The 12,997-nt window shown below is 42.8% G+C and overlaps 1 protein-coding gene across 8 annotated transcripts in view; it reads right to left on the bottom strand.

Annotated features, from left to right (window-relative positions):
- Window positions 1–6,304: 6,304 nt before the first annotated feature.
- LDAH (lipid droplet associated hydrolase) overlaps window positions 6,305–12,997 on the bottom strand; it is a 1,186,576-nt gene continuing 1,179,883 nt past the window's right edge. For all 8 annotated transcript variants that reach the window (XM_069605885.1, XM_069605890.1, XM_069605888.1 and 5 more), the window contains one exon: window positions 6,305–8,077. In XM_069605885.1, the coding sequence (XP_069461986.1) occupies window positions 7,889–8,077 (189 nt within the window). In that variant the 3' untranslated portion in view covers window positions 6,305–7,888. The remainder of the gene's footprint in view (window positions 8,078–12,997) is intronic.

The raw sequence follows: 12,997 nt of genomic DNA, 5'->3' as shown, positions 1-12,997 counted from the left end.
ATTTCCTTTAATTCTTTCATTCGTTTGGGGGCCACACTCCAGTTGGCCAACGAATATGTCAAATTTGGTTAGCACCTTTTGTGTGTTTGCTAACTTTGTTTCTTCCTTCTGACAATAGTGTCGATCGGCGGGATCAAAGGGGACAAGCCCCAACAGTCTCCCTATTCCAAGTTTCAAGTCCGAAAGTAGCAAATTATCAGTCGGTGGGATCAAGGGGGTCAAGCCCCAACAGTCACCCTATACCAGGTTTCAGATCCAATGATGGTGAATGAGTCACTGTGTTTATCAGATTGTATGAGTAGTCATATAACGTTGCTTAGCTTAAATTCTCCTGCAGCACTCAAGCTTACGTGGTCAAACCCACCTAATTCCCTTTATGTGTACTCATGTTTGTTGCAGATTGGTGTGCCTGGCCGATTTGTTGCAGCTTGGTCTTCTGGGAGGAGCAGAGCATCCTGCCGTCCAGCCAAACAGCTCCAAACAGCAGCGCCCTTGTCCACGCAGCAGGCTTATCGCTGCGAGGGCTGCCGGTATTGAATTTTGAAGTCCTCGAGTGCAGGGGCGGAGCCAAGTTCCTCCGGCAAAGCGATCAGAAACAAAAGCAAATTTAGCCCTGTATCAGCTCCAAACAGCAGCGCCGTCTATGCAGAAGGTTTATCGCCGCAAGGGCTGCCGGTATTCAATTTTGAAGTCCTCGAGTGCAGGGGGCAGAGCCAAGATCCTCCGGCAAAGCGAACAGAAACAAAAGCAAATTTAGCCTTCTATCAGCTCCAAACAGCAGCGCCCTTCTCCACGCAGCGGGCTTATCACTTTAAAATCAAACACTTTTGACTGGAACTGTAGAAAGTTTAGTTTCTACACTGCAAATGATAAATATAATGCATTAAAAAGATTATTTGTATGTAGATGAAACACTTACAAGAAGTGGAAATAATGATCCTATTCTTTCAAAGGATCTGATTTTTGAACAGTATAAAAAAAATATTGTAATGTTTGAGTTGTCTTCTATTCAAAGACCTGACATTGTTTGCATATCTTGTCGACTCACCTTTTAGAAGTCTCAAGTGCAATTAGTGTACATTGAGGAGAAAATTAAAGCGAGTGTAGAATATGTTTGGAAAGAACTTTATCCGTATTTGTTTGTAGAAGAACGAGTTGACACAAATGAGGCACTTTGTTTGTAGACACTGTGTTGGGTTTTATAATCAAACAATTATTCCTGCAAGAATTGTTTTGTACGACATGGTAGTGTCTGATATACCTGTTGTGCTTCAAAAATTGAATATGTTTTAAGTGATTGTTTTACAAATTGCTCATCCATCCTTTTCAAGTTATTGTTAGATTGCAAACAAAGATTTCAAACTTGCCTAAGAAATCATTAGTGCAAGGTGTTAGAGGGAAAGTTGTGAATTTACCTCTCAATTTGGAAGAAAATGTCTACACTCTAGGAGTTAAGTGTGACATTGCAGATTCTTTGTTTGTTTTAGTAAATGGTGTTGGTAAAAAAGATAAGAACATTTAGCAACAGCTTATAGATATTGAAAAAGTGAAAAACGCACTGGAGTTTCTATTGGACTACAATGATGTATACAAAGGCAGTGGGCCTGTATCAGACTTGTCTATGCTTGATGTTGCGTTAAACAAAAACTATTTTTGTTGGTGGCTTCCATTCTGATGACCAGGGATGATGAGAGTGTCTGGGTCAATTTTCCTTGTGATTTTATTCGATCTTTCGTTTCTTGAGAGCTCTTTTGTGTTTATCTTCACTGGAAGATGACAATGTTTTCACCCCCTCTTCACTGGACTGCTCCTGTCAGCTGTTTTCCTCGACCGAGCTGGGTGAGGATATTTTCTGCCACCTGCTTTCTTTCAACCTCAACCTCATTGCTTTTCTTTTGCCATCTTGCTCCTTCTGCAGCATACACGGAGGTGTTGTTACGCTCACCTGATATCCACGGGGACGCCACCCAGCCAGTTGGTTGTTGGTGCCTTTCCCAATGATTCCCTGGTGTGGTCTCGGTGTCGATGGGATTCCGCCTGGAAATGAAGACTATATTAGGACTAGGCGACCAAGGTAAGTTTGTCCCCACCTCCCTTGTGTTTCCAACCCCTCCAGGTTCTCTTCTCACCTGGATGTTGAAATCGGTGGGCTTTCCGTCCTGCTCTCTGGGCAGGGATGCGTTGTCTTTTGTGGGCACGGGCGGTCACTGACTGCTGCCCTTGTAGTGTTTTTCAGGTAGGTCTTATTGCGATTGATGGCGTCGTAGTTCTTGCATGCCCTTTCTCTGTTCTAAATGTCTCTTTCTATCTCCCTAGGAGCATGGAGTGTCCGCTTGGAGAACTGGATATCACCGGGAGATGATTGCGCGCTATAGCGCTATGATGCGGTAAGGAGGCGCTTTGTGTAGCGCAGCAATGTCTTGTCCTCACTGACCTGTGCTTTTCTCTTTTCGAAGGTCGCGGTGAGTTCCCAACGCAGATGGAGTTCCGGAGCTATGCTGGCCGAAAAGCAACCAACCAGGTAAGTCTTTAAGCGCTTTGTGGTTGTAATGTCTCCACTATCTCCTTTAATGATGTCTTTCTCCTTTTCTCAGGTCCTTCGATCCGGGCGGTGAACTCCACCAACAGAGCTGCCCAGGAGCTGCGAGCAGTGAAGGATGTTGAATGCAGGTAAGATTCTGCTGCTAACGATGTCCTTGGTTTTTCTGCAGGTCCGGAATTCACCAGGCTCGTGAGAAAGCTGGACACGGTGAGCGTCACGTTGCTAGAAGCAAAGTAACATGAAGCGTGTTGTCTTGTTCGGTTGTGATTTAAGTAGCCACTGTAAAGTAGTCCAGGTAAAGTAGTCCCTAGGCCACCACACCCAAAACACTAGACCGCATAGTTTGGTTCTAGGAATCAAGCTATGTGGATGCCTCCATGTTGGCTGAAAGCCTAAATATAGTAGTTCCTCAAGCAGATGTCTTTCCTTACTTATGAGCCTGGCCCCAAGAGGGCCTGAGAAGTGGATGCCAAGCCTTATTAGTGATCCGAACCCTGATTCCACCTGGCCAATGGGCTTGCCAGTGGGGATCAGGGCTGAGGGTCGTGACAGGTGTCTGGCCATCATGTGCCCACTGGGCTTTCTTTCTTCACCCTTTTTCTCTTCCAGGCTCACCTGTACTTCTGATCTCATCCATGCCTTGGGAGAACTTTAACTTCATGATGGATAGATGCTGTGAGATATGTCTTAAACTAGCACCCAACACCTTCTGGATGGTCTGCCCCATAATTGGCTGAAGCTTTTTTTACTTACATGTGGTCTTACCTGTTCAATGTAGCTGTGAGCGGTGGTTGTGCAGAATCAATCTCCAGACATTAAAGGTGCTGCAAGCAATGGCCAGAGTCTTGAAACACCTGTAGCACTTCAGCACTCCATTCGAAGATTCATCAGAAATGCTGATGAGGAGACTTAATTTTTTGTGGCATTGTCTTTTTAAGAGTTGTCATTTTTGTTATTTTACATTTTCCTTACCATTTGAACATTTGAAAATGTCTCATCATGATATCAGCAGCAGCGATGACTATGCCATCTGGGTCCCCAATCGATCACCACCAAGGAAGAAAGCAACATGAATAAAAACCTCTGTAGACAGTTGGAGATGTTTCAAGGTGAAAGAACAGTACTCTAAAAGGGAGGCAGAGGATGTTCAGTGCACATTGTGCAAGAAAACACTAAGATTTGGTAATGTTCCATCACAAAGCCTGGTAACATCAATCATGATAAATCATCTGGTGCGAGTCTACTGGGATGATGTGGATGATGCAGATTGGAAATTGCACAAGCACCATAAAATAGAAATGCATGTGGCTCATGTATTACGTGCATGGAAATTGGCACCATGCCCAGCACCTCATTCCACCAGTGTGCAGCCACCGACACTGAATGAACCCTTGACTTTGGCAGCAGTGTCAACTCCACATGTTCCAATTTTACGAGCTCCCAATGTCTGTTATGAGAGTGAATTATTTATTTTATTTATTGTGCTGTGATCTATGCCACCAATCAGTAACTGTGGGAGGTGCTGCAAGTAAGGATTGGGACAAGTTAATAGCTGAGTAACAGATTCATTGTTATCCTTAGTTTGTTTATAAGTGGCAATTTCTTCCCACCTTCTTTAGAAAAACAAAAGGATTATGTGTACTTAGATAATAAGAATTTAACATTTATATAGCTCTACGAACCCTCAGGCATCTGCACGCTGCTTATTATTACCCACAGTGTGTGGTGCTCATTTATCAACCTTGGAAGGATGAAAGGCTGAGTTTGTCCCTGCCGGGATTCGAACCTGCGTCGGCAGGCTCTGCATCGGATGTCAAAGCGAGCGCTCTACTCGCTGTGCTATCTGATCGGCTAAATGAAACACTTATGGCATTAGACATGTTTATAAGTTTGCTTATAAAAAACTTTGTATTTCTTAATAACAATGTAGGCTAAGATTGCAGAAGTCACACTGTGCACATGCTTACTCTGTTGCTGATGTAAACATCTATGGATATTTAAAATAAGGAGATAGAAAGTGTCAGTAACTATTTACAGCTTTATGTGCTGCAGAACCACTGAGAGTGCATTTGTTTTGTTATTTAGAGCTTGCTTTATGATAAACTATTGTTCACCCTCTTACAGATTTCTATTTGCAGATTCAAGAAGATAAATATTTGTAACTCTTTTTTGTCTATACAGATTCAAGAAGATCTATATTTGTCTATGTATATTACTTTTCAATAAAAAAGAAAAACATGTAAAGAAATCAATTTACACGCAGGTTTGGGGAATTAGGGTATTTTCAGTCTAAGTGTGTAATATGTTGCACATCAGTGTTGCAGAAAATTATTATTGAACAATAAGCCATGAGCCAGGGGGTGGGGAGGGCATTACTGCGTCAGGTAATGCCCCAGGGTCTGTGTTAAGGCCCTCACTTCAGTCGGGCCTGTAACTATGTCAATTAACTATGTTATGTTAATTAACTATTAATTAACTAGGGTCCCGGTAGCAACGTACCGGGACCCTTTCCGGACCGCCAAACTAAGAGTTTGCCGGTAGGGGCACGGATTACCTGTTACAAACAGGCGCGAAGCCGCATAGCTGCGTAAATGCAGCTTTTCAGGTGATTGGGCCTTTCCTCAACGCGGCTACGGCTAGGTGCAGGAGTGTCTTCTTGTTGATTCAGGCGAATGGGCAATAATTTAGGCACGGAAACTTCATTGTGTTTGGGCATATGCACGCATATCAAAAACACATTCTGGTTTGCTATATTGCGTAACCGCGGTTACACCCCTCTCCCAACCCAAGTACCTTTTTCCTGTTTTCTGTCATTGCTTTTTGTCTCCTGGTGGGTGAATTTCTTTGTAATCTTTCAGGAACTTTTAAAAGGAGTACCTTGATGTATCCATTACTTTTTTACCTTTCTTCTTCCTATACCTTTGTCTTGTGTATTGAACTTTGTCATTTTTTTATTTTAGCTTGTTATTTTGTTTACACTTGTTATTTATTAAGTGGCAGAATCCTTTTTGTATTGTGTATATTTACAGTATTTATTTCTCTTCCATGGTCCTGCATTTCAAAATGACTATGACCAGCAGTGATGATAAGGTGGTGTGTGTGGATTCAGCTTTACCACTATGGAAGAAGCAATGTGCACAAAATTTTGACTGTTGGAAATATTTGTGTATAAACGACCAACACAGCAAAAAGGAGATCAAGGAGGTTATGTGCAATTTTTGTGCTAAGGTTTTGCAGAGTGGACCTTCACACAAGTTGTTGCAAAGCTTGGAAACATCCACGTTAATTCAACATCTTGTCCGCATTCATTGGGATCAAGTGGATGAATCTTATAGGAAGGCTTATGTGAAACAAAGTCACAGCACATGGAGCAAGATCAGCACTGCAGTATTTATCATCTTCGCCACAGACTTCCAGCATGATTACTCACTATTCTCCACCAACTAAAACCCAACCTCAGTCCATCGTGCCTGCACCAAATCTTTCTACCTTTATTGTGATGTGCAAAACCTATCACAGCTTGATCAAGGTGGAAGGTGGCGCCCTAGATGCTTTGGGTAAGGCTCTTCCAGATCATTCGGGCAATTGCCAACACTAGGTATATTTTTAAGTGTACTAAACATAAATACATTTTGTTATATGCATGAAACCTAATGTTTTTACCTATCCAGTTACTACCTCATTTTTCCTTATCTACTAAAAAGGTCCTTTTTAGGGCCAACTTTTCAGTTATAAAAATAGACAATAAAAACACATACTGTATATATGGATCAAAGACCTTTAATTGATCCTTTCAATAAAGTGTGTGTTAAAAAGAAAACTACATATCCTTATGTATTTCATTATAGCTGCCGTTAACCCCTGTGGAAGCTGTGGGTAAACCCCCCCAGGTGTTACAGCATTTAGCCGCGGCTATCAAACCGTTAAAAGTTATTTTAGGAAACATTGAGTGTAGTCTGTGTACACAGTTACTTTAACACTTTAATAACTTTACATTCATTCACAGTACATATACATGTAAACACTTTAAAAGGTTAAGTAAATATGCAAACTACGTTTTTTAAGAACAGGTTTATTTCGGGGGAATGTGGTTGCACAGTTTCTTTTTATTTTACTTTCTACACATGCTACATCATTTTCATTAGCCCAATTATCAGTATTATTAATGTCAATTATATATTGCCCCACCAGAAACCCTTGAAATTCAAGGAAAAAACTTAAGTTGCAGGGATGTGAAGGTGAGCAACACATTATAACAAAACCTTTGACATTCAAGGAAAAATCTTTAGCTGCAGGGAGGTTAAGGTGAGAACTTACCGCAACAAATCCGCTGACATTCAGCTAAAGCCACCTTAACTTTGCGCCCCTCTCATGCCAATACCAAGAACAGACTGGGAGCCGCTGGATTATCAGAAAACACACTATGCATTTACACAAAGTGCACGGTAAGCAATCTTGCAAGATTGTTCATTGCCATATTATGGACACCATTCGTTTGATTTATTCCGAAATTTCATGCATAAAGGATGCCGCTGTCACATATGCATTCTCGGTGGATCATAATACATCGGAGGAGGACTACAGTGGATCTTAAAGGTTCAGTTTAATTCTACTTTATACCTATTAACAATGGAGCTCATGTTCCATAGTGGTGTAACGTGATTGAAAGGCGTAAAAAAAGCCTTGAGTAAGGCGTCCGCCATGCCACACATTCAATCATTGGCAAAAAGGAGGTGCGTATCCACTGCCTTCCCTCCTCTCCGAAATACAAATGCACCAGCACAGATTTTCAGACCTGCGCAAATGCTGGAGTTCCGTATGGGGTCTGTCTGCTCTATGCACAAGCATAAAGCAGGCAGACACCGTAGGGATCCATTCTACATTATACCTGACATACTCGCATGGCAGGCAGCGTGTTATCACTTTGCACGGCATACTGCAAAAGTGCAGGGCAACAGGCGGTATACACATGTGTATGTCGCCTTTTGCCCTGCACTTTTGCACTCTGCCGTGCAAATAACAAGGATTTGATGGCAGGGTGTATGTCAACACATAATGGCTCTCCACCACTTAAAATGAGCTCCATGTAGTGTCATTTTGTCATTTTGAAGTGGATTTTATACACAGTTTTGTAGATATATGCCTCCCACAATAAAATGCAGTTTTTTATTTTGCAGTCCAAAATATTCTTGGTGGGAAATCCAATGTGTGTAACGTCAGAGAAGAACAGATGTATACTTCCGTGGTATCTGAAGAATATGACTATTAATTTCAGCGGAATGTGGTCACACGCTTTTAAAATGGGGACATCCACAGGCGCACAGGCAATGGAAGCTCAGTGATTCATTAGCTAGACAAATCCTCTTGTAACCAGTTCATAACGAGAGATGCCATTTCCTCGCTTGAGTCCAGGACGAAGGCATGCCGGAATCCACGGTCACAGAGACGAATGTCCCCCTCTGGAAAATCTTTTCTTATGTCGTGATAATACTGCACCGGGCACCACCTGTCTGTGGCTCCATAATAGAAAATGAGCTGAAACAAATGAACCAAATACGCATTAATATGTACATCAAGCAGAACCAAAATATCACTAGACGAGCAGTAAGCCGTGGATATTGATTTTGCAGAAAACAAATTGTAAAATGTTCATTATTTATTACTTTTCAATTAGGGCTACATCGATCCTTCCAAAATACCATAAATGTTACACTGACAGTGATGGTAGAGTCGATGTAAGTCCAGCTGCTACCGTTGACTGACATGTGGAACTATAATACAGAGGATCACTTACCATGAATGTGCAACAGTAAGATGTCATTTATGAGGGAACAAATTCCCTAAAGTCAAGATTGATACATGTATCTGCCAAAATTGGGTTACCCCGTTAGTTTGTTTACAAAAACACATTCTTCAAATTCAGTTGGGATTGCAAAGTATCCCTTTGTGCCCACGTTACAACTACTTAAAAGTATTTCATGTTCCTCAAATATGTTTCTTTATTTTGTAGGAAATATGAACATTTCCATCTAGGCAGAATGGAGTGAACTGTCGGTGTGGGCATATCATTCAGGAGCGTGCCTGTCATCTAATAAAGGGAGACTCTGCAGTGGAACGCTCCCTGCTGTTTAGACTACTCACACCTGACACCCTCATCAACTAATGAGCTGAGGTCAGGTGTATATATAATGAGCCTCACCTCTACATATGTGTCAGACCCTTGGGGTTAGGGGTAACAGGAGCATTTTACTTCTGTCTGAATGCACTTAAGGTACGTTTTTCTGAAGCTTTCTACCATGGGGATATTTTTTGTTTAGGTTTCTGCACTTACATCCTCAGAATGCTTAAGAGCATGTGATATTGCCTCAGAAACTGAAGTAATCCGGAGTGGAATCATGTCTAATTGCATCTACTGAATAGTCAAAGGTCATTCATTTGATTTCATCTGGGAAGTCTGAAGTTTACAGTTGCTCTTCACTAAGCAAGACAGAACTTTTTACAGCTTATGGATGCATGGCCTGTCTGACATCTAGACGAGTCGACCTGATTCTCTTTAGGGGCTTATAGGGACTAAATGTATTCACCTCTACTGGAGTAATTTAAAGAATGCAACATGGAATTGATGGGTTTACAGTGTGTCTTGCTCAGCAGGAATTTAGTGTCTCAGAAGGTGAGCACCTTGGTCTGCACTGGCTTTATTCTGACTAACAAGGTTTGGTGACATCTCAGTACAGGCCGTTTGCATAACCAAGGTGTGACGGCACACTGCATTAATTGCAGTTAAAGAGTGTTGTACAGTTAAGAAAGGCAGCATTCTCCAGGAAATTCTATTAGCACCTGGGGCAGAGGGAGCAACAAATCAGGTTGTTCGGATCGTGGGCTGAATCCCACAATCCAAGCTCGCATTCAGAGCAACCTGATGGCTGCTTCACCTGCCCCACCATCTTCCCCCACCCCTTTACCTTCCCCTCAATTTCCCATCCCTCCCCACCCCCACTTCCCTGAGGCCTTCAGCAGCAGCAGCTATGTTCCCGCCGCTGCTGTTGCTCCAGCTTCCTGCTGGCCGCCATGGAAATGGAAGAGGGGATAAGCTTGGAGCCACGTCTTCCAGCTCCGTGGCGGCCATCTTGCATCAGATGTGTTAGGCAGAAACCTGTGCAGTTCCCTCTGGGACCACTGCAAAAAGGTTAAGTCTACAGGAGTTAGCAGTAAACCCAATTGGTAGCAGTCTGCACCATCCAGATTTACCTGGTAGCTGTGGCTGAGCAGTCAGACTTCTCTCAAGACGAGTTAGGCCATATTTGGAGTATACAGGATAGGGCAATTTACACGGTAGAACAAGCAGACACTGATCAGGGCTTGGGTGTAAAGATATATAATTATTTATTTAAAAACACATCTATGGAAAACACACTGGCACTAATATGGCAAACAACTTCAATCACAGTTACTATAAGTATATAACAATCCCATAACAATATTTCGACAAGTCTAGGTTCAACGGCACCACTTATTTGCAGACAGAGGTGAATGCTTTAACCTAGATGGCACTCTAGTATTCGTTAGAAAGGGAGAGAAAAAGGCAGAGTATGAAACCAACTCAGTACCAACACTTTTACGAAGCAAATGCAAGGCAAGCAAGGCAGGGTCTACTGTAGATCACAAAGTTCAGAGGCCAGGCCCACTCGGAGAGAGGCAAGGCGGTATGTCCCAAAAGTATCACAGTGGAAATGCACTTCAAGTCTTTGTAGCAAAATGTCACAGAGAGGTTGGACCAGTTTTAGAACAAAAGTTAAGAAGGTCTGGAGGCGACCCAGTGGAAAGGTAAGGATTTAAGACACCTCACGCTAACCGTTTCAAGGGAAGCCAGACGGACACAGTACCTTGAAAGTGAAGAGACAGCTCCGGTGGGGGCAGTTGTTCCTGGTGGTGGATGCAAGTCGGGGCTTTGCCAGAAGATGAGAGGATCTCGTCATCGAGGAAAAGTTGAAGATCGTTGCACCACCAGGGAAGAGACCAGCCGCGGAATGCTCCGTCACAAGGCACCACCTTTTGGTCGCGGTACAGTGGTTAGTGGATATCCGGTTCCGGGGTGCTCAGCACGGGCAATTCGACCACTAGACGTCCTGGAAGCGAAGAAAAAGCAAGGGACTGGTTGTTCCCACCAGTCAGGGGAAGAAGACTCTCCAGCAGGGAGATCTCCTCTGTCGTTGGGAAGTGGTAAGTCGGTTCAGCAGGGCTCCACCGGAGGTGTCGTCGTTGCAGGTCGGCTCAGCTTTACCCTCGTCGGATTCTTAGGTCCTGTGGCGACTTCTGAAGTTACAGTCCCAAAAGCCCTGCTTTTATGCAGAAAACCCCCATTCATTCAGCCTAGCTGTCAATCAAACATGCTAAGTGGTGAGCGGGGCGGCTCACCACTCATGCCAATCACACCAGAGTGGGACTTCAGTTGGCAAGGCAACTCAGTCCAGAGTGCCTAAACCCCCTCCCACACCCCCTGTGGTACCCAGACAGAATGGCACCACTCTGGAGGGCCTCTGTACAGAAGCCCGCCAAAAGTGGAAACAAAGGGCTCAACGTTTGGTTCGGAGTTACAGAGGCGAACACATATGCCATTTTAAAAAACGAGTTCTGGCAGAAAATACCAACCAGTGGATTTACTTAAGACAAATAAACCGGCTGGTATGTTAGAGACTAATGTGAAAAAGTATTAGCCTCGAACAATGGGAATAATCCCATTGGAATATATTTGCGGTTGAATATAAAAAGTAGTATCCACTGCCACCAGCCAAAATTCGACGAGGGGGACGGGACAGTGCCCCCTCGAACAACAGACCCAGGGGTAATCGAATTACCCCTACCAGTACGTCCACAATAGGGTGGTTTGTACAAGTTCTGTTAGTAAATTTAGGTCTAGTAAAGCCAATGGTGACTTTACATGCCCTGGGAGACAGTAGTCAGTCCCAGGGTATGGAGTCTATGGTGGGGATCGGTTTATAGTCAAAATGTCGAAAAAAAACTCGAACAACAAAAAATCCGAAAAAATAATGTCGAATTCAAAAATTTCGAAATCACATACATATAATAGAAAAAGTAATTAATTCGAAAATAAAATGTCAAAAAAAAAATCGAAAAACCAATGCTAAAATAACAATGTAAAATGTCACAAATACTAACGTTTTTATGGGGGGGTCCCCCCCAACCCCCCCATACCAAACCCCTACCCCCCCCTCCTCCCCCCCCCCCACCGCCCATGGATATATCTTTAATTATTTAAAAAAAAATTGTTTAATAAAATATTTATTGCACTACCTTTTATTCAAATGTTTATAGTAGATAAAAAAGATATTTTTGAAAAAAAGTTTCTATAGCTATAAATAACTATATACCAATTCTACTCTTTAATAACATATTGATATATTGTAACACTTTCCTTATATTAACATCAATTCGAATTTTTTTGTATTTCGACATTATTATTTTCGAATAAGTATTTTCGACATTTTGACTTTCGAAAATATTACATTCCAAAATATGACTGGACACCGTGGGGATCCTCTAGGACACTCCAGTGTTACGGCATGGAGGGTGCGGTGTAACACACATAGCAAAACACATGAGGCCCTATGGAGTAAAAGACCCCATAGCCCATACAACACATTGACATTCAAAGAAATCAACCACATTCATGTCCAAGAGTGGGAGGAAAAGAGTCTCACTCTTGGCAGGATGAAAAAAACAAACTCCAGAAATCCAGCAAAGCTGCTGGGGGACTCACTAGGTTAGGAAATTCAGCCTAAACAGAGAATTCTCCCTAACAAGATGTTTGTATGAATTTATGGGATGTTGCGAGGCATCCAGTTAATTCATACAAAAGACATATCTATCAGCACTCTGGGCTACCACATTGGCAACACAGGGTGCTAATAGCAATAATAACACATTACACAGGCTGGAACAGATGATAAAGGCACCAGAGACCCTCGTTATTAACTGAGGCCTGGGCCGTTACCACCCGTTCCAGCCCGTGTAAGGGGTGATTATTGCTCAATTGTGTCCTGAACTAACAAGAGCTAACTGACTAGGATATGAGTGGGTTTGGGGCAATAAATAGAACAGGGGGAAGGCAATGTCTTTGATTGAGGGGCAATGTGCTCAGTGTCACCAAAAGCAGAGTGTCGTTTTTAATTCAAAGCTATGGGTTGCTTTTAGTCGGGGATCCATTTCAGACAGTTGCTGCTGCCCCAGTGTCTTATTAACTAAAGGTGGGGCAAGACCCGATGGAGCAGCGTAGGACTGCAGATTTCAGCCACCCTGATCATAAAATGATTGAAAGCGAATGATTGCTGGTGGAGAATGAAGGATATGTAAGATTGAGAGGAAACATTAGAAGTTTGAACTCTAGGTTGTGATAACAATGGAAGGAGGGATACGCCGTTACCTACAGGTGACCCA

Source organism: Ambystoma mexicanum, chromosome 4p, assembly GCF_040938575.1.
Source record: "Ambystoma mexicanum isolate Mex_15411 chromosome 4p, UKY_AmexF1_1, whole genome shotgun sequence".
NCBI classification, from domain to species: Eukaryota; Metazoa; Chordata; class Amphibia; order Caudata; family Ambystomatidae; genus Ambystoma; species Ambystoma mexicanum.
This window is presented reverse-complemented; position numbering and strand designations above follow the sequence as displayed.